This window comes from Akebia trifoliata, chromosome 2 (assembly GCF_017979445.1).
Source record: "Akebia trifoliata isolate Shusen 1 chromosome 2, ASM1797944v1, whole genome shotgun sequence".
NCBI lineage: Eukaryota > Viridiplantae > Streptophyta > Magnoliopsida > Ranunculales > Lardizabalaceae > Akebia > Akebia trifoliata.
This window is the reverse complement of record NC_141376.1, coordinates 11,918,856-11,938,508: the sequence shown is the minus strand read 5'-3', so window position 1 is coordinate 11,938,508 and position 19,653 is coordinate 11,918,856. Positions and strand designations below refer to the sequence as shown.

The 19,653-nt window shown below is 37.9% G+C and overlaps 2 protein-coding genes across 6 annotated transcripts; both read right to left on the bottom strand.

The window, feature by feature from the left end:
• Positions 1–2,644: 2,644 nt before the first annotated feature.
• Positions 2,645–4,321, bottom strand: LOC147409581 (uncharacterized). The gene has a single exon (XM_086430363.1). It carries the CDS (start codon positions 4,053–4,055, stop codon positions 2,913–2,915), a length of 1,143 nt encoding a protein of 380 aa, XP_086286489.1. The 5' UTR covers positions 4,056–4,321; the 3' UTR covers positions 2,645–2,912.
• A 7,896-nt stretch (positions 4,322–12,217) lies between these two features.
• LOC147409580 (putative splicing factor 3A subunit 1) lies at positions 12,218–16,948 on the bottom strand. Of its 5 annotated transcripts, none has more exons than XM_086430337.1 (4): positions 16,750–16,947; positions 14,373–16,564; positions 13,984–14,275; positions 12,218–12,601 (listed from the first exon to the last, which is right to left on the bottom strand). In XM_086430337.1, the coding sequence occupies exons 2-3, from the start codon at positions 16,548–16,550 to the stop codon at positions 14,006–14,008; spliced, it is 2,448 nt and encodes an 815-aa protein (XP_086286463.1). In that variant the 5' UTR covers positions 16,551–16,564; positions 16,750–16,947; the 3' UTR covers positions 12,218–12,601; positions 13,984–14,005. The 5 variants fall into 5 exon arrangements, with proteins under 5 accessions (XP_086286463.1, XP_086286480.1, XP_086286460.1 ...); XM_086430354.1 differs by lacking the exon at positions 12,218–12,601 and adding an exon at positions 12,615–12,894; XM_086430334.1 differs by lacking the exon at positions 12,218–12,601 and adding an exon at positions 13,531–13,793.
• Positions 16,949–19,653: the final 2,705 nt, after the last annotated feature.

Below are 19,653 nucleotides of genomic sequence, written 5' to 3'. Positions count from 1 at the left end.
AAACTCACAATGAGAAGCAACTACAGATTGATTCCATACTAAGGGTCTAGTCTCTGTAAACTTTCTTACTTAACATTATTAGCATAATAACAATTTCTAAAAAAAAAAAAAAAAAGAAAAAGAATATTGCTGAAGTAACCTCAAGATTGGACCTCACATTGCACACCCTGACATGAAAGTGCATGGGAATCATATATGCTTTTCATCGAGATACGAGTGAAAAAGCATCTATGGTTCCTATCCACTTGCACGTCAAGATGTGCAATATGAGGTCCAATCTTGAGGTCACTCCAGCACGACTCAAAGAAAAATTGATGTAGATAGCTCAATCGATAAAATGGCTTTGAGGGATCATCTACTTAAAACTTTCCATATGTTTGCTATCCAATCAACACAATGTAGAACTTTGCTTCACTTATTCTGGGTTAATAAATGAAACCACTTAATAGTGAACCATGCCCATTTTCCATTTCTTTCCAGAAAATTGAATGGTTCGTGAGTGACCTTTTTTCCATTCCATTACTATTATTTTCTTCCTTATTCTTGACATCTTTGTATCAACTAGTAAGAAACATAATAGTTGGACCAAATGGATGTAATTTGTATATGGTTGAGATGAACTGGTCATGAGTTGCAGTTCAACTCAGTACTAATCTTATTCAGCATTTCATTTATAAGTTGTATGTTATTGCTTATGTAGGTTTAAACATGAAGGTGTTAGCTACTTGGCTTGCTAAGTTGGTTAAAGTCTGGATGCCTTCACCTACTAATTACTAATCACTAATCTCTCTTGCTTGCCAAAAATAAAAAAAAATTGTAGGTTTAATATCCTCACACTACAAGTATGAACTACAGTTAGGACATTGTAATGAAAACATGTTTAATCTCCCACACTGCCGTTCTCCCAAATATAAACCTCTTAAACAGCTAACCAACATTGGACTTACGTCAATACGAAGACAACATGCCATTTTCATTAATGTTAAATTTGAAGACACTCGTGCTACTTTGCATTCTGTAAACCATTTTTTTTTTTTATGCCAAGAGGCATATTCTTTGATTACACAGTTCATAGCCCTGGACTGTAGGACCTGTGATCATAAATCATAATAAGACAGCTCATAAACAATTCATTTCTTCATCAATCTTGGATATTAAGTAATTGCAATTTTTTTATTAAAGAAAATTTTATTAGGAAATAAAGGATGTACAAAGACGCCGAGGTGGTTGAGGATATCTATTTTCTAAAGGGTTAAAACACATATGTAACAAGAAACACGAAGAAAAAAAAAAGTAGCAGCTAACCCATGACAACAAGGTCGAATCAAACAAAGGATATACAGTTATTCAGCCAGTGATTTGGTTATCATTTACTTGAAATTTGGAAGTGAAAATACATCATGAGCTAAAGATGAGACCATCTAGAAGGCAATCATTAGTTACTGGAAGTGCCATGAATCGGTCTATGTTGGGTGTGACAGTATCATAAAAAAATAAAGAATAAATTAAAGCATTTTATGACCAAGGCATGAGAAGCATAGTAGCATACTAAGAAGAAGATTCCTGCTACTACGAGAGGCAGTGATCCACGTCAGAAGGATTGATGTCGCCAATACAAACATTAGCAGTTGAAATATGGAAGACTGCCCTTGTGATTTACTAGTCCAATAATGGCATCACAACACAGGTCATTGTGAGAAAAGGCCATTGCTTGAGAAGTAGCAAGAAGATGGCTTATATGCAACTTAAAGAGACCAATGAAAGATGATGGTTTCCTTGACAATCTTGTGGCATATCCTACATATTATTCTGATTCTTCTTTCCAAGTATCTTGGCATGAAAGCTAGCATAACCTCACACTCAATGATTAGAGAAACGTGTGCCGATAATAGCCTCTCACACTTGCCAGACTCATAAGCAGAAAAAAAGTAGGTTTTTCAACACTCACCCACAAACTCTTAACCAAGATTCTTGCATTGGAGACAATTGAGGGTGTTGAATCTTCAAAGATGAAAAGAGGCAGAGATCATTTGTTAAGTCCCCGCCACAACGTTACTAGTTGGACGTGGTAAGGGCTGCGGAGAGCACATGAGGTCAAAGTGGAGCCACCACATTACAGGTTGGAATAGAAGAGAGGAGTGTGATTTCTCACATTGGGCAGGAGAATGTTCAGAACCTAAGCTATAAGGACAAATCAGACCCGACATGGTACAACATGTTTTAAAGTTGTGTGGGATTTGGTTCAAAACGGACAATATCGTACTATTGTGGATCTGGGGCATTACATCATTCACTAAGCTCTCTGAATAATCTCTCCTTGGAGCAGATGTACCAACGTTTCTCTTGTTTACCATGCAACTTTCCATCAATAACTAAGGTACAGATTCAACTACCAAAGACCTAGAGGAAGTGAACAATGAATGAACCCAACTAAGGTGCTAAACAATGGGTCTGGTAAGGTTAAAGAAGGAAGACATACAGAATGTTAGTAATTCAATAACACAAGAAGATGACAAGAGAACAACACCTCGATGAGAACAGATCTGTAACAAGCACTATGTGCCACTAGTCAAGCTAAGCAATATCACTGGAGTTATGTAAAGCAACACAAGGTATAGCAATAACGGAAACATACTAGATAAAATACCTAAATGTTGATCTTAATAATTTCTAATATGAGGGTCAAAATTTAATCAAGGAAATTTGAAACTTGCTAACGAAGGCAAACAAAAAGATACAAGAGAAAAAAAATATAAACAATCAATAAGAAAAGATACTGAAAATGGCAGATACAACTCATTTTCTTGCACTTTGATTCGTTATCATCTTCGACATCCAAAAACAAATCCCATGATAAATCAAAACACTGAGAGCACATTAAGTCCACTTCAAGACCAATCAACCAAAAAGTATTACACAGGGCTCTGAATGTTTGCAATGACAAGACTTCCAGCTTCATTTTGATATGGAAACACGTATTTCTCAAAGAACTTCTTATCAGTCATCGAGATGATCGGCCGCAAACCATAACTTCTAAAAATGAGATTCTTTCTCTCCAGAATCTCCAGAATTTGGGTCCTGGGTTTGATCCTTCCTTCTAAGCTGTAGATAAGTAATTCTGGATGGAGAGCTAAATAAGCAACGTCACACTTCTTTGTGCCTAGCAGAAAATCCGTTATTTCCCTAATTTTCTTTTCTGAGACGGCAAACACATTGGGTATCCTCCTAAACATGAACAAAATTTCATCTTCCGACAACCCTAGACTTCGAAAGAGATGCAATTTAAGTTCCCAATTCTCTCTAGTCATAGAGCTCAAGACTCGAGTCGCATAAAGGAACATATTTGAATTCCGATCAAAACCTAATTCATCTACTCTCTCGACCAAAGCTTTGATTCTATCTGGTTTGATAATAAAGAATCTTGGAAAAGTGAGTACAAATTTGGTAATCTGGGACCTTTTAATTCCACAACTCATTAAAAATTCTATATTTGGGATCATAGTTTTCTTTAAATCATTATCAAGGAGCCACCCCGAAAGCTTGAGAACCTTGGAGACATTTATGCTTGTACCAAGAACATTCTTCAACATTACAATTGACGGGTAAAGTCGATTATCTCCGCTTCGTTTCAGAAGCCATGGATGGGATGCAATTATGTCAACCAGATCATTTTGGGAGAACCCCAAATCCTGGAATAACTTGATTTTGGGCTTTATGGTCTTGTCAAGATTGGAGAAGAGAACATTGGGAAAAAGCTGGATAATTTTCTCGAGATGGGTCTTTGAGAAACCACTTTGACTGAGGAAGTTAAGAACAGAATCAGAATTTTCAGGATCTTTTATACAGGTTTTGTGAGCAGAGGCCTTTAAAGCAGTTTCTGGAGAGAACCCATGTCGATTGATCAGGAAATCGAAGACTAAAACAGATCCTGGTCTTCTGGGTTGGGAGGAGAAGAAGATGAAGGAGAGGGAGAAGGAAAAAAGGGATTTGTTGGAGAGATGTGGAGAATTCCTGAGAGAGAGTGAGATGAGATTTTTGCAGAAAGACAGATTCATGATGGTGAGTTTTAGTTTTATAAACTATAACTAAATCAATCAAAACAAACACATAGAACAGAATGAGAGAGAGAGAGAGAGAGATGGGTTTGGGAAACTTGCCTCTAAAATGGTGGGTTCTGACTTCTGAAGCATAAACCAAATGACTCTACTCTGAAGCTCTGTCGAATGATGACTGCTGAGTGTAATATTTTCTAACAAGAATTTTGAATTTTAGGGTTTGGAAAGGGATATTAAACAGTCTTAATTTTGGAGAGCTGTTATTGGCACCCCAACTTTTACTTATTACACCCTAATTTCTTAAATTATTGACCCCCTAAAAATTAAAACACCACTTTTATAATATATACGTGTACACACATGGGTCCGTTCAACACCAAACATTTTGCCCAACCATTTTTGTCCTACATGGGTTAGAAGTTTTGGAATTGGCTGATTTTTGGTGATGATGATTTCATCGTCCATTTCAAAATTTCTAACCCCATGTTTACAAGTTGAAAAATCGTGAACCATCCATTTTTTATAAACCATTTTTGATGGGGTTAGAAGTTTTAGAATGGGCTGATTTTTGGTGATGATGATCTCCTCACCGTAGAGATCATCCTCACCAAAAATTAGTCAAATCCAAAACTTCTAACCCATGTATGACAAAAATGGTTGGGCAAAATGTTTGGTGCCGAACATTTTCCATACACACATATCTACTCATATATCTACAACCTGTTTTGTCCTATGTGGGCCAAATTTTTTGGATTGAATTGATTTTTGTTTTGGATGATCTCTATGACGAGGATATCATCCTCATCAAAAATCAGCTAATTTCAAAACTTTTAACCCCATATTTATGAGTTGAAGAATCGTTGCCTAAGTGGTAATGGCGAGCACGTGAAGTGTGGGTTAAGCGCACGTCACGGGTTCGATTCCCCTCTTGGGTTTTTCTCATGATTTAACTGGGGGACCATGGTGGTGGGTTGCTATGGTAGTCTTTTCCGAGATTAGTTGTGGTGCGCGCAAGCTGACCCGGACACTCGGTTAGTAAAAAAAAAGAAGAATCGTGGACTGTCATTTTTTTGTAAATCACTTTTGATGAGGTTAAAATTTTTGGATTGAACTGATTTTTGGTGAGTATGATCTCCTCATCATAGAGATCATCCTTACCAAAAATCAGCTCAATATGAAATTTTTTGCCACATATGACCAAATACGTTGTAGATATATGAGTACATGGATGCGTTCCATGTACAAACATTTCGACTCACATCTCTACAAATTATATTTGTTGTCGAATTAAACACAAAAGTGTCGTCTAGATCGATTGTAAACTTACAATCGTTACTTAAAGAAATAAAATTTCTTTAATTATGTTTACCACCCCGCAAGTTCTCTTCCTCTTCTTCTTATCTCTGCTAGAAACGAAGATGAAGACATACCTTCTTCCTCATCTCTCTCTCTCTCTCTCTCTAACTCGCATTCCCTCTCTCTCGACAATAGACGATGACTCACTGACGATTTGTGACGGCGACTCACTTGAGTACGCACTACAACTTGAGGAGAGCATGGAGAGCGGTGAAGCACACATCGACATGGACCCCATTCAGTGGTGGTGAATATGGAGGGAAGAAAAAAGAAAATGCAATGTGAATCTCGATGATTATCAACAATCTGGGCTTGGAGAGGGATGGCAGCTATTAGGGACAATGGATAGCATGACACACTTGATTTTTATTCATTTATCTTTCATTTCAGTCATTCATGGAGGTTTAATCTAGTGTTTAAGATAAGTTTCCCTATTAATTCAAATTTTTTTTTTTGCTAAGGAAGTAGAATTTTATTAATGGTCAAAATTACATAGGGAATTTCTCTAGTCTACAAATCTAATTTGAGGTAATTCCAGTGAGTCCCCAATGCTATTCTTTCTTACAGACAAGGGAAGGGAAGACATACTTCCAAAAATTCTTGAAGAATTTGACATCACAACTAACTTGGCAAAGTGCATCAACAACCAAATTGGCTTTTCTCCAGATATGATTTATTCTCCACTGAGTTCTCCTCAACAAATGCTTGATTGATTGCATCAATGATTCTAATCTCCATGGAAAAATTGAACCTCTCAGACCCTTGACGACTTACGAAGAGTCCATCTCGATGATAATGCTTAAATTCTTCTAATGCTGCAGCAAGGGCCTTACATTCGGTTTGGTTGCTCATGGCCTCACCAAAAAACCAGCATACAACTGCTATAAAGTTTCCACCATTAACGTTTAGCTTCAACCAACTCAATGGTGGTTTCGGCCAACGAACCAACATTGTCTTTTTTGGGGGTACAAATATAGGATCACCTCCTTTGTTGAAGGGCGCTTCTTAACAGTAACACAACGATCAAATTCCTTCAACCAATGATAAACTTCGTCGTCGCAAATCGTCAGTGAGTCGCAATCTGTTATCGAGAGAGAGAAGGAATGCGAGTTAGAGAGAGAGAGAGAGAGAGAGAGAGAGAGAGAGATGAGGAAGAAGCTCTATTACCAATATTTCCAAGTAACAATAAAAGATTTTGAATGAGTTTCTACAAATATTTCCAACTGAAAATATGTATTTTTTAAGAAAAAAATTGAGATTTAGTTTTTGGGTAAATTCTCAAATAATTACGAAAGTTTTCGCTTATTATTGAAGTGTTACAAGTGTTGTTATATTACCAAAATATTATAGTACTTTATTGTCTACAACCAAAATGTCCTCAAAAATAGGTTGACATAAAACCAATGGATTGATTCATGTCAATCTACCTAATAGTTGGTGATGATACGGACTACTCTCAAAAGTCAATTTTGTCTTCCACTACAAGTTTTTTCCTCTTCTTTATCCATTTATCACCAACTTCTTCTTCCACTTCCTTCTTTATCCTTTATCATCTTCTTTTCTGTATGGGAAGGGGAAAAAAAAGATCATTTTGATTTTCATTTCCTTCACTCTTTACATTTACCTTCTTTTACAAGCAGTTGAGGAAGGGATTAAAAAAAAGTGACGAATTTTTTTCATCCATCCAAAGAAGTGAAGTAAAACTCCATTTCATTCATCTATTAAATATTTTATATTGAAAAAACTTCCCTTCATGTCATCTGTATTTGTAATTGTAGGGGACATTAAAAGGTTAAAAGATGAAATATAATAAAGTTAGAGGGGTATTATTTAAAAAAATGGGAAAAAAAGAAAAAAGAAAAAAGAAAAAAGAAAAGACAATACAGTCGAAAGAAAAGAAGAGGAAAATCAATAAAGTGAGACCCACAAAATTGTAACTAATGGGGCGTTTGTCCCACACAAAACTGTAATGGATGAGACGTTTATTACCCACACAACTGGCCATCTCACAATCCTTAGATGGTAGCAACTATAGATTGACTTAATAAATAATGACCATTATTTAAAAAAATAAAAGTAAGAAAAGTAATTATTCCGATTTTCAAAATCATTTGTTAAATGTAAGAATCTTTAGAATATTCCAATTGAAATCAGTGAGTAGGTGTTGATAGCTCAATTGATCGTATGGCTTTGATCGATATTCCTCCTAAACTTTCCATTTGTCCCACCACATTCCTTTTGGAGCTGCAGCTACCCAAATCAATCCAAGAGATCTTCCTTGGCCCGTTCTAGGTTAGTGAATTTGCCATGTCGTTGGTTTGCAGTATTATGGATCATAATAAGGCAGCTCATAAACTATTCAATTATATTTAATCAATCTTATATAAGTAATTCAACTTGTGAGGATATTTCAGGGTTTCTTTTTTCCTGATAAACTGAATTTTATTAAGAAATATTAAAGTTTGTACATAGAAGCCTAGGAAGTTGAGATCCTAAAGGATAGAACACATATATAACAAAGGGTGGTATACAGTTATTCAACCAGTAATTTGGTTATTATTCACATTCGAAATTTGAAAGTGAATTTGCATAAGCTAAAGATATGATCATCATATCTAAGATGCAATGGCAGTCACAGAAACTAGAGTGGCATGTTAGGCAGAAGATGGCTTATATGTAATGCTCGAGATGTTACCTAGACAACACCCTAGGGGCTGTGGCATATGCTTCTATATTTTCTTTTAGAAGGAAAGCTGAGATAACCTTGAACTCAATGCTAAGAGACACAAGTACATATAATAGCTCACATATCAAATCCATAGGACAGCTTATCACGACTTGGTTATGGATGTCAATGTCAAGCGTTGCAGCTCTTTCAAAGAGCTTATCATACTAGCCAATCTCACAAGCAGAACAAAAGCAGGTTTTTAACATTAGTTGCATTGGAGACATTTAATTGAGAGTCAAGTCTTCACAGATGAGAGGACATTCACTAAGCTCTCTGATTAATCTCTCCTTGTAGTAGTTGTACCAATGTTTCTCTTGTTACCTATGAACTTTTCATCAATAACTGACGTACAGGTTCGACAGCCAAAAATATATATCAAATAATAAACATGGAAAAGTCAACAATGAACAGACCCAACTGAGGTGCTCCAGAATGGGGTTGATCTTAACAATTTCTAATACGAGGGTCAAGATTTAGGCTTTTGTTAAGGGTGCCCATATATTTAGATGGGGCACCCATGATTTATTTCTGACTTATTACGTTTAGCAGGGGCACTCACAATCACACAGGTACCATTGATAAAAGTAAAAAAAAAAAAAAAAAATTAGTCAGTGTCAACATGATCCTGTCGACACCATTAAGGTCATGTCGATGCTAGCAAATCTTTATTTTTTAAAACCTCCTATGTCCACAGGGTCTAGTCGACATGGCATCAGAAGGTTTTTTTTAGGAAGTGTCGATAGGATCCTGTCAACACTAGCCATTTTTGAAAAAAAAAAAGTGTGGGTGCCCAAATCTGACCCCCACTTAAGCAAAAACTTCAGTTTTTCAAAAATAACACGCCCAAGCAAACAAATATCTAATCTGTAAACAAGAAATTTTGAAACTTGTTCAGGAAGGCAAACACAAAGATGCAGGAGAAAAATATGAACAAACACTAAGAAAAGATAATGAAAATGAAAGATAAAACTCATTTCCCCGCACTTCCATTCATTATCATCTTCGACATCCCATAACAAATATCATTATAAACTAAAGCACTGAGAGCTCATCAAGTCTAATTCAAGAAATACAAATGGTGATTGGTATGGCAATCTATTTCATGCAAAATAACTAATCAACCAAAAAGTATTACGGGGGGCTCTAAGTGTTGCAACATTGTATCAATTATTAGTCTTTTTTTGCAGAGTCCAAACTTCCAATTTCATTTTTATACGGAGACACGTACTTCTCAAAGAACTTCTTATCGGTGAATGAGAGGATCGTCGCCAAACTGTAACCCCTAGAAACAACATTCTTTGTTTCCAGAATCTCCAAAATCTGGATCCTGGGTTTGGTCCTGCCTTCTAAGCTGTAGAGAAGAATTTCTGGATATCGAGCAATAAAAGAAACATCGCACTTACTTGTGCTTAGCAGAAAATCAGTTACTTCCCTAAATTTCTTCTCTGAGACAGCAAACACATTGGGTATCCTCCTAAACATGAACAAAATTTGATCTTCCGACAATCCTAGACTTCGAAAGAGATGCAATTTAAGTTCCCAATTCTCTCTAGTCATAGAGCTCAAGACTCGAATGGCATAAAGGAACATATTCGAATTCCGATCCAATCCTAATTCATCTACTCTCCTGACCAAAGCTTTGATTTTATCTGGTTTGATGACAAAGAATCTTGGGAAAGTGAGCAGCAATTTGGTAATCTGTGACATTTTAATTTCACAACTCGTTAAAAATTTTATATTTGGGATCATAGTTTTCTCTAAATCTTTATCAAGAAACCACCCACCAGAAAGCTTGAGAATCTTGGAGACATTAAAGCTTGTACCAAGAACATTCTTCAACGCGACAATGGAGGGGAAAAGCCGCTTGTCCCCGCTTCGTTTCAGAAGCGATGGATGGGATGCAATTATGTCAACCAGATCATTTTGGGAGAAACCCAAATCTTGGAATAACTTGATTTTGGGCTTTATGGTCTTGTCAAGATTGGAGGAGAGAACACTGGGGACATATTGAACAATTTTCTCGAGATGGATCTTTGAGAAACCGCTTTGATCGAGGAAATTGAGCACTGAATCTGATTTTTCAGGATTCCGGATGGAGATTATGCGAGCCGAGGCCTTGGAAGCCGTTTCTGGAGAGAACCCATGTCGATTGATTAGATAATCGGATACAGATTCTGATTTTGTGGGTTGGGAGGAGAAGAAGATAAAGGAGAGTAGTGAGAAGGAGAAATGGGATTTGTTGGAGAGATGTGGAGTGGTTTTGGCAGAGAGTGCGATGAGATTTCTGCACAGAGAGTGATTCATGATGGTGGGTTGAGTTTCACTCTTAAGTGTGTCTCAGTATCAGTCTATCAGATCGTTCTACAAATTAAAATTCAAAAACTAAATAAATAAAAACAAATACATAGAGAGTAAGTTGTGGGTTTTGGAAACTTGCCTAAAAAAATGGTGGGTTTTGAAGGATAAACCAAATGAAACTACTCTGAAGCTCTGTTCCAATGGAAATGGTGTGATTCCTCTCCGTGTGAGTTATGTCCAGTAACAGGAACTGGCGAGTGGAGACTGGACTCTGGAGTCTGGTCTGAAGATGGGCAATTTGTTTTCAATTTTAAGAACCCGATTCTGAACTGAGTCCTCGAGTCCGATTTGAACAGCCAATCCGATCCAACTCGATCAAGCAAAACTCTCCTCTACTTACATTAGTGGTGGAGAGATTCTATTGCCACACCAACTTTTGCTAATGCCACCAAAATTCACGTGTAAATCATCCAAGAATTAGCCCACTTCTTGGGGTGGCAATAGAATCTCTCTAATAAGTGTTGAGAGAGAGGGGGGGAAAAAGGAAAAAAGAGGAGGGGGAGGGGATTTTTCCCAAGATATGTGCCATGTCTTTCCAAATTCTGGTTTCGGTGCACTGTTCATTGTAATTCTCAGAACATGCATTTCGTGTGAATTCATCGATGAATTTGCTGGTATATCTATGAATTCGTAAATATTAAAAGTGACGAACTCACGAGTTTGCAGATTATAAAAATGATGAATGCACATTTTGAGAATTAAAATGAACAATGTACAAAACTCGAAATTTCGTCATATTCAACATACGAAATGGAGATTCACCTAAAATAAATAAATAAAGAATATTCCAATGATTTTATTAATATAGAAAAACCAATGATAGATTCTTCAAAGAATAAATTTGGTGGATATTTAAATGAAAAAAAAACGAAAAAAAAAAAAAACAGAGAATTCCTGATGAATCTACTGATGTTTTTAAGAATATACATATCAAAGTTTAAACTAGTGTTGAAATAAGTGACTGTGAGATAAGGAAATTTGAATGAAAATAAATTGAAATCAAGATGTAATTTAATATATATTTTTCTTTAGTTAGAGATAAATTAAGTACTTAACTCTTAGAGAGATCCTCAATTGAGATTGTTTTGGACACATTCAACGTACATTACAACCTCAATTAATCCTGAAGGATGCAAGTTAGAACTAACTGATGAGAGTTGGTAGGTCGTAAGTTCAATAACCAATATGAGCATTAATTCCTCTAGGCCACCTCTGAGGACACATCCTCACTTACCTGGTACGTGTGATGTGCAGGCATTGCAATGCCCTAAAACTAATCTTTGGATAAGGCCATGGTCTATGAACTGGGCAAAACCCAAATTCGGGCCGGTCCACTGTCTACAGGGACACCCGGTTATAAATAATAAAAAAATTACATCCTAAATTAGAAGGCATATACAAGTTGAAAAACCTAAAAGAGAAAAAGAAAACCCAAAAGGATGAGAATGGAGTTATTAAGGCGGAAAACTTTTAATAACATAAGATATGACTCTTGGACAAAATTGAATGGACGGATAGGGGGTGGTACATGATTTGTCGTTGTTGGAACTTAAATGAATGTAAATGGGGACGTGAACTCATTTTCTAATGTTCTAATCCAATTTTTAATGAAAAAAATGTTCCTAAATCTCTTAAATCATATTTCTCTGTTCTGATTAAAAGAGCACAATGAAAGAAGAATGACAATAGAAGTGAACAAATTAAAGGGATTACTTGTCAATTAATTCAAGCGCTCAGTATAATCCATTTCTCTTATTCTCAAAAAGTTCTGCTTTAAAAGTTCAAATTATGAAACATTGGCTGCAAAAGTCCAATAAATCCTTTTCATCCCTACACACACCCCACACCCCCCCCCCCCCCCCCCAACCAAAACTCCAAGTAACGTCTAGAAGGGGCTTTCAACTCGAATCCCGATATTTTCGGAATCAAACTTTGAAGTACAAACCTTGATAACAGACTAAATGCTCCTGCTGCCAATCTTAGCTCCTTTTTACATCCAGCTCCAGACCAGCAAGAAGAGGATGATTTGTCCTTCCCAACAAACCTAACCTTCTAGTTTCAAACCATGTAATATGGCACTGAGACAAAGCTGCAAAGTCGGTCACTAACGGACCGAAAACATGAAAAATGATGGAATCAAGTACTGCCGTCAACCTCAATATGAACAATCTTACTGAGTAGAAGACCAAGGAAACTGTATATAAAATAACCATCTGTATGTAGAATACCTCCATTGCATGTCAAGAAAAAATAGATACAGCTGTTAATGAGGAACCCAAAGTGCCCAACTAAAGTAAACCAACACAGAAGCAAGCTCTACTAATAATGTATTCCAATAGAAAATCCAATATTACCTGCTGCTGCTAAAAGAGGACGACTTTACCAAGCATCCAGGGCCTGTGTTAAAGGCACCCCAATTCTTAGTAAGGGCGACAATCTTAAGTAAGGACACCCTTTTATCATATTTTTATGATTTTAGCACCCCACCTTTTTTTATGTTGACATGAACCGAAAAATCTTCTGGAGGCATGTAGACATGCCATAGTGTCAACATGCCTCCTTCCATGTCGACAGCCATGGTAACACGTAAGTAAAAACTTAAGTTATCAATAGTTCGTGGGTGCCGTTATTAATACGGTGGGCACTCTTTAACATAGCCCCTTCCATATTACATGTATAATGGTATTAAGAGAACTAAATTTCCTTTTCTCTGAATGCTAGTTAAAGACTAAAAAAACTGGAAGATAAAATAGTAGCCGAAGATATATATATATATATATAACCATCACAACAAGTCATATAAACTTGATCAGATGGTCCTAACCATCTGAACTTTTTCCTCGATGGGTGCAACCTAAGTATGACTCATGCCCAGAAGAGGTATGAAGGATGTATTTATCCAATCATCATGTCCTGGGACATGAGAATTAGGATCATCATGTCGTGGGAAATGAGAATTTCCCTAAAAAAAGGAAGTCAAGGTGCATATAATCATTCAGGATAGATCTTCTAATAACTACTACATCAGAAAAAGAAACCTGAAGGTCATAAAGTAGGTAAGAAACAGCAATAATAAACAAAGATCATTTTTCAGCAACCATACTTTTAAGCATTTTAAATTCTAAGCATGAATATGGCACATCGATTTTCAATAAAGGAAAAAAAAACTATAAATAGAGAAGAAAGCAGTAGTTCTTCGTATAAAGAAAATCAGACACTATTGACTTGCTCCCAATAAGCATAAGGACGTTGTGTCTTTGTAATTTCCCCCAAGAGATAATCGCCTAGTGCCACATCTGTAGTATACACCACATCACCATCAGTTCAAAACAAAATAATGGTGTCTTAACAATAGAACCTAAAAATACAAGACGAGTTTAACTGCCAACAGAGCCTCAGCAAATTAGAATCGATATAGTCTCAATTTTTTTCTACTGGAAAGCTTCAACGGAGTAAAGAGAAAGTTGCGCATCAACCTTTCAATACCTGATAATAATATTAAAATGGTTCATCTCTTCCTGCCACCACGTTCCCTTAAAGCAAGAGTTAGTGTTTCTCCTGATCCAATGTTGTAATATGCAAGTGATAGATTATCCTTGAGGAAACCAGCTCGTCCACTCAGTTTCTGTTTGTTGGCAGGAAGCTGAACTTCCCCTGCAATCTTCTCTTTCAGACTTCCAACAGTCTCAGATAAAGACTGTATTTTGATCTCCAAAATCTGCCCTTTCAGGTTTCCTTCATCAACATTAGGAACAGATACAGTAATGCAAACAGGCCCCTAGCACAAAAACAAACACAAACATAGTTTAATCAGGCACAATGACAACAAGAAAGAACAATAAATGAAAAAAATAAGTTGGTACGAAGTTAAATACCGGATGTTGAGCCAAGAACTGGTCCTCAGGGATAAGAAGAGAATCATCAACCCTCTGCCTCTTTGGCTCTGGTTCCTCGGGCAGCGGAGGAGGAGCTTCCTCGGGTGGTGGTGGTGGGGGCATTCCTTGAGGCAATGGAGGCGGTGGAAGTATAGGCATACCGGGCGGTGGCATCGGAAGTGGAACAAAAGGCCGACCTAAAGGCGTGAACTGGGATCCAGGCGGAGGTGGTATAGGTATACTGGGTGGGGGTGGGTTCATCGAAATAGATGGTGGAAGTGGTGGTGGTCGGTTCATCATATGGGGTTGTTGTTGAGCAGAGTTTATTGGAATTGGAGGTGGTGGCGGCCTAACCGATGGAACAAGTGAGATCATAGGAGGCCTTGGCGGGGGAGGCATGAGGAGACCACTACTAGTTGGAGCGGAGTATTGCATTGTGTTTGGGGGCATTCGAGGAATATTCAGGGCAAGTCCGGGTGGCGGAGGGAGAGGACGAACCGATGGCACACCCGGCCTTGGAGGAGGGGCAGCGGGCCCAGGTAGACCCCTTACCTCATTATTGGCAGATTCAATTAGATCCTCCCCAAGATTCTGAGACAATGCTTGAGTTGCAGTTCTGCCTATGCTTCCAGTGTGGCCATCCCATATAACCTGTTTTGGTTGCTCGTCTTTCTTTTTCTCTATCTCCGCCTTAACAGCATTGGAAACCTCTTCTTCCGTAGTTCCAAAGATATCAGGACGGGTCCGTGCAAGTCCCACAATATTCCTTGAGATCTCATCATCCTGAGCAAGAGTTGTCTCACGAATCTTTGCCATCATCCTCTCTTTTTGCTCCTTGTACTTAGGATCAATGAGAGAAATCCTCATGTGCTCCGCCATCTCATTTATAGGAATCAACTCCCCGGTGATCGGGGAAACAACAAATTTTGTTGGGTCTTTTTCTGCAGGTATCCTATCTTCAGGTCTCTTCCAATTCTTCACAATTCTCATCGGCGCTTCTGGCTCTTCAGGCACTGTAGGCCTTGTCTCACTCATCTTCTCATCATCATTCTCTTCAAGACTAGCCGCTTTCATGCCCTCTTCAACAAGCTGCACCTCTTCTTCATCCATCTCCATATCTGCCTCCTTTCCACGCTCCACCGCCTCCTCTTCTTCCCCTTCTTCCATATTCGATGTCTTACTCCTCCTGATAACCTCTTCTAAGGTCATTGGAGGTGGTAAGTCCTCATCCTCATCATCTGCAAACTCGATCATTTCCACCACAACAAAATCATGCCAATCAATCATCGCCATTTGCATCCTTTCCTGTTCAATCTCATCTTCAGCCTTTTGCCTAGCTTGCTCTTGCGACCTTTCCCACTCTAATCGGTGCAAGCACCGTTCAAGAACAGTAGTCATATCAGTCACACTCTTTCCCAATTTCTCCGTCAACCCCTTCGGAGGCATCAAAACTTTCGAGTACGCATCAGCAAGTGCAGTAAAGAACATAAACATACTATGGGTCGGCTTCAGAAAATGAAATTGGGGATTGTTTATTTCTCTACTCGTCAACCCCGTCAAAAAAGATTTCCCATTTCGAGCAACAAACTGTGCCGTAAGCTTAATTATATCCAATTCCTCACCTGTAATCCCCTCCGGAAGCCGAACCGTATATTGCTCAGCCTCCGGGGGTTCCAGAACTTTACGAACCGGTTTAAACTGAGCCGACGGATCAGGCTTAGTTGTTGCCATGGATTCACCGCCATCGGACGTTGGGGTAGAATCTTGGGCTGATTCAGGGGCGGCAGAATCGGTGGGTTGCGAACCAGGAGGTTGTTGGATTTGGGTTCGAAACTCGGAGAGACGGTGTTGATAATAGGCATGATAGGGATCGGACCCATTCAAGAAATTGAATTTTGCGTTCCCAGCATTATTTGCGATAATTCTTTTTTCGAATTCAGGACCATTTTTAGCAACAAATTGTGCAGTTTTATCGACTATGGTTCGAATGTCGGGTGGGGGGTGTATAATACCGATCGTTCTTGTGTGGGTAGTGACTGATGGGGCTGGAGCCGAACTCAACTGGTTCGGCTCTTCGTTGGGTGGTTGGTTATCGGTAACTTGGGAGAGAGGGAGAGGGCCGAGGTCTCCATCAGAGGGAGGTGCTGGGAGAGGCAAAATTGGCAATGAGCCAAGCATTTTTTCTAGGGTTTCTGCACAAATAGGACTAAAAATAAGTTCTGTAGAACTAGGGTTTTTGCAAAAACAAAAAACAAAAAACCAAAAACAAAAAACAAAAAAACGATGAAGATCAAGATTGATAAGCTCTAAAGAAAGAAAAAAAAAAAAGAAATTTAATGCGAAACTGAATCGAGAAATGAAGAACAGAACTACTTACCTTATTCTTCTTTTGATGATGAGATGCCAGATTTGAATCTGAGGATTAGGGTTTTAGAAGTTGTTTTTGGATCAAATTTAGGGTTTTGCCGAGGAAGAAATGAGGGTTTTTGAAAGATAAAAACTAGGGTTCCCAAAGAAACTGAGGGTGATGGAGTGAAAAAACCTTCACGTTCGATCTAAGATTCTAAGGTTCTACTATATCAATCGAAATAAAAAAGATAAATCGAAGATGTTAATCAATAATATCTATTCCTTGTCTTTGTGACCCCATCTATTGCCAAATTTAACGTGGCACTCTCTTTTGGCTAGATACTTACGAATCTGTGGTCTACCCTTTGACACTTGGCTTGATTTGTAATTTTTAGCCATAGATCCCAATAGTTTAAACAAATATTAGGATTTTGACATAACCTCCAAGTTTTTGTTAATATTTCAGATACCCCTTGACATTGGTCTTCTCTAAGGGACACATGGTAAACGACCTCGGCACCTGTAACATAAAATCCCTCGATTGTTTTCCCAATATAACCTTGTTTTCCATCTTATGATTCTGTAACTTTCAACTAGGGCTGTTTTTGGCGCGATCTGGACTGCCATGGACAGGGTTTGGGTTTAGTAATTTAGTCTATTTAGTTATTGGGTCAGGCCAAGCCCGTTTTATTATAGGACTGGGTTTGGGTTTTGAATGTAGGCCTGTTGGACAGCCCTGCCTGCTATACTATATTAAAATATATTACATAATATATATATTTTTTTATAAATTAATAATGGTGGGCATAGTTGTCCGGCCATCATACTATGCTCATAGTATGAACAGTTTTTTAGAATTGTCAATATAATATAATGGTATGACTAGATCTGAAAAAACTTTCCGTCTTTCATGATTCCATAGAATTTTTTGACTCTTCATGCATGAACCATTTTATATTTGAATTTGAATTTTATATTCTATTTAATAGAATTTAAAGAATAAATAAAAATATTATAATGAAGGGAAGTATAGGATCCCTTCAGGGACAAAGGGTCGCGATCCCGCGAGGGTGAGCTAACCCCAAAAACCCGTCCTCAGTTCGGATTGCAGGCTGCAACTCGCCTGCATGAAGCCGGAATCGCTAGTAATCGCCGGTCAGCCATACGGCGGTGAATTCGTTCCCGGGCCTTGTACACACCGCCCGTCACACTATGGGAGCGGGCCATGCCCGAAGTCGTTACCTTAACCGCAAGGAGGGGGATGCCGAAGGCAGGGCTAGTGACTGGCCATAAAATATTATTATATAGATTGTAATTAATTTTGTCAAATCTAATAATAAAATTTTATTTTGATCAATAAAAAAGGGTTAAAAACAGGTTTACCCAACCAGCAAATGACTTAAATATATGTGGACGTGGTATAGGTGGATTGGGCTTGGACTATAATGTTTTATTTCTGAAGCCTTCACAGATATTTAGATGCATTGGGTTTAGGCCAAGTTTTTCAATCTTAAAAGCCCGACCCAGTCCGATACATGGACAGCCCTACCTTCAACCCTGAAGAATAAGATAGGTTTAGGGTTATCTTCAAAAGTTTAAATGGATTGTGTGTGTGTGGATGTTTGACCATTGGTAATCAATCCCAGTATAGATTGATCTGCATGTTGACGTCGAAATAATTTCTCATCTTCTTGTCGTGCCAACTCCACTCCATCGCATCAACTAAGGAGGAGGTGGGTAAAATCTTTGAAGAAACGTTCCCATTAAAGCTTCATCAAACCAACTTCGTACCAATATTTCAAACTCCTCCGGAAATACAACTACAGTCATGGAGCCTTGATGCAATTTTGAGAGCATTCCATGTAAGTTGTTTGCTTCAGCGTCCATCCAAATCGTTTCAGCAATGTTGTAGTCACCTCTCGTCATGTTGGGTTAGGATATGTTTGACTATACAATAGATACCAAATAAATGTTGGGTGCACTCGTGCTCCGCAAGTAAGATGATAACTAAAGAACTGATCAGCTTAATAGATAGATAAAATCTAGAGGTTTTTGACCTCGACAAAGTTCAGAAAATTAATGTCTACAAAACGAGGTTGAACATAAAATCTAGAGGTTTTTGCCCTCGACAAAGTTTGGAAAATTAATGTCTACAAAACAAGGTTGAACTTGTCCTGCTTCTTGCGCTTCAAGGCACTAATAATGGTTACAAACACTAGAAGCGCCGTCTTCACTTCCATCATCTCGTTTTAAGGGTTTATTATTCAAAGGTGATGATATTAGCATAGAGACACGCTCAATTGATTGTTGAACATTCGCCATCATAGCTTGTAGATTTTTATTTATAGAACTTTCACTTTTGGCCATACTCTCCACCATAGTGGAGATTTGTTGTTGTTTTCTTTTTTATTTTATTTTCAAGGGGTATATGTCTAAGGAGGAACTTTGATACTAATGGTTATGAACCTCATTCCCAACGTGCCCATACAAACGAGAGAAAGTGCTATATCGATGGCTCAACAACAAAGATAGGATAAAAAAAAAAATTCTCTGTCAATTATTAAATAAGTAGTCTTAATCCTAAATAATAATTAAAATAGAGTCTTAACAATACCCAAATAAAATAGAATCCTAACAGAATAATTTATCATAGTGATTGTGGGGTTGAAATTGATAATGTTTCAAAAAGAGAAATCAAGCGAAAAGGCTAGAGGTTGAAGATGTGGGCATTCAGCTTATTTTCCATTACTTTTTTTTTTAAGAGAAGATCACGGTTAAGGGGACACATCGCGGTTAAAATAGGTAAGTCTTTTCATGAAGATATGAGAAATGCTAGCACCACACTCTTTTAGCTTAAATTTCTTAGGCTCTTGGAGTTTCTCTACTCCATCCCCTTTTTTCCCCCATTGCACCCTCTTTAGCTCATTGGCCA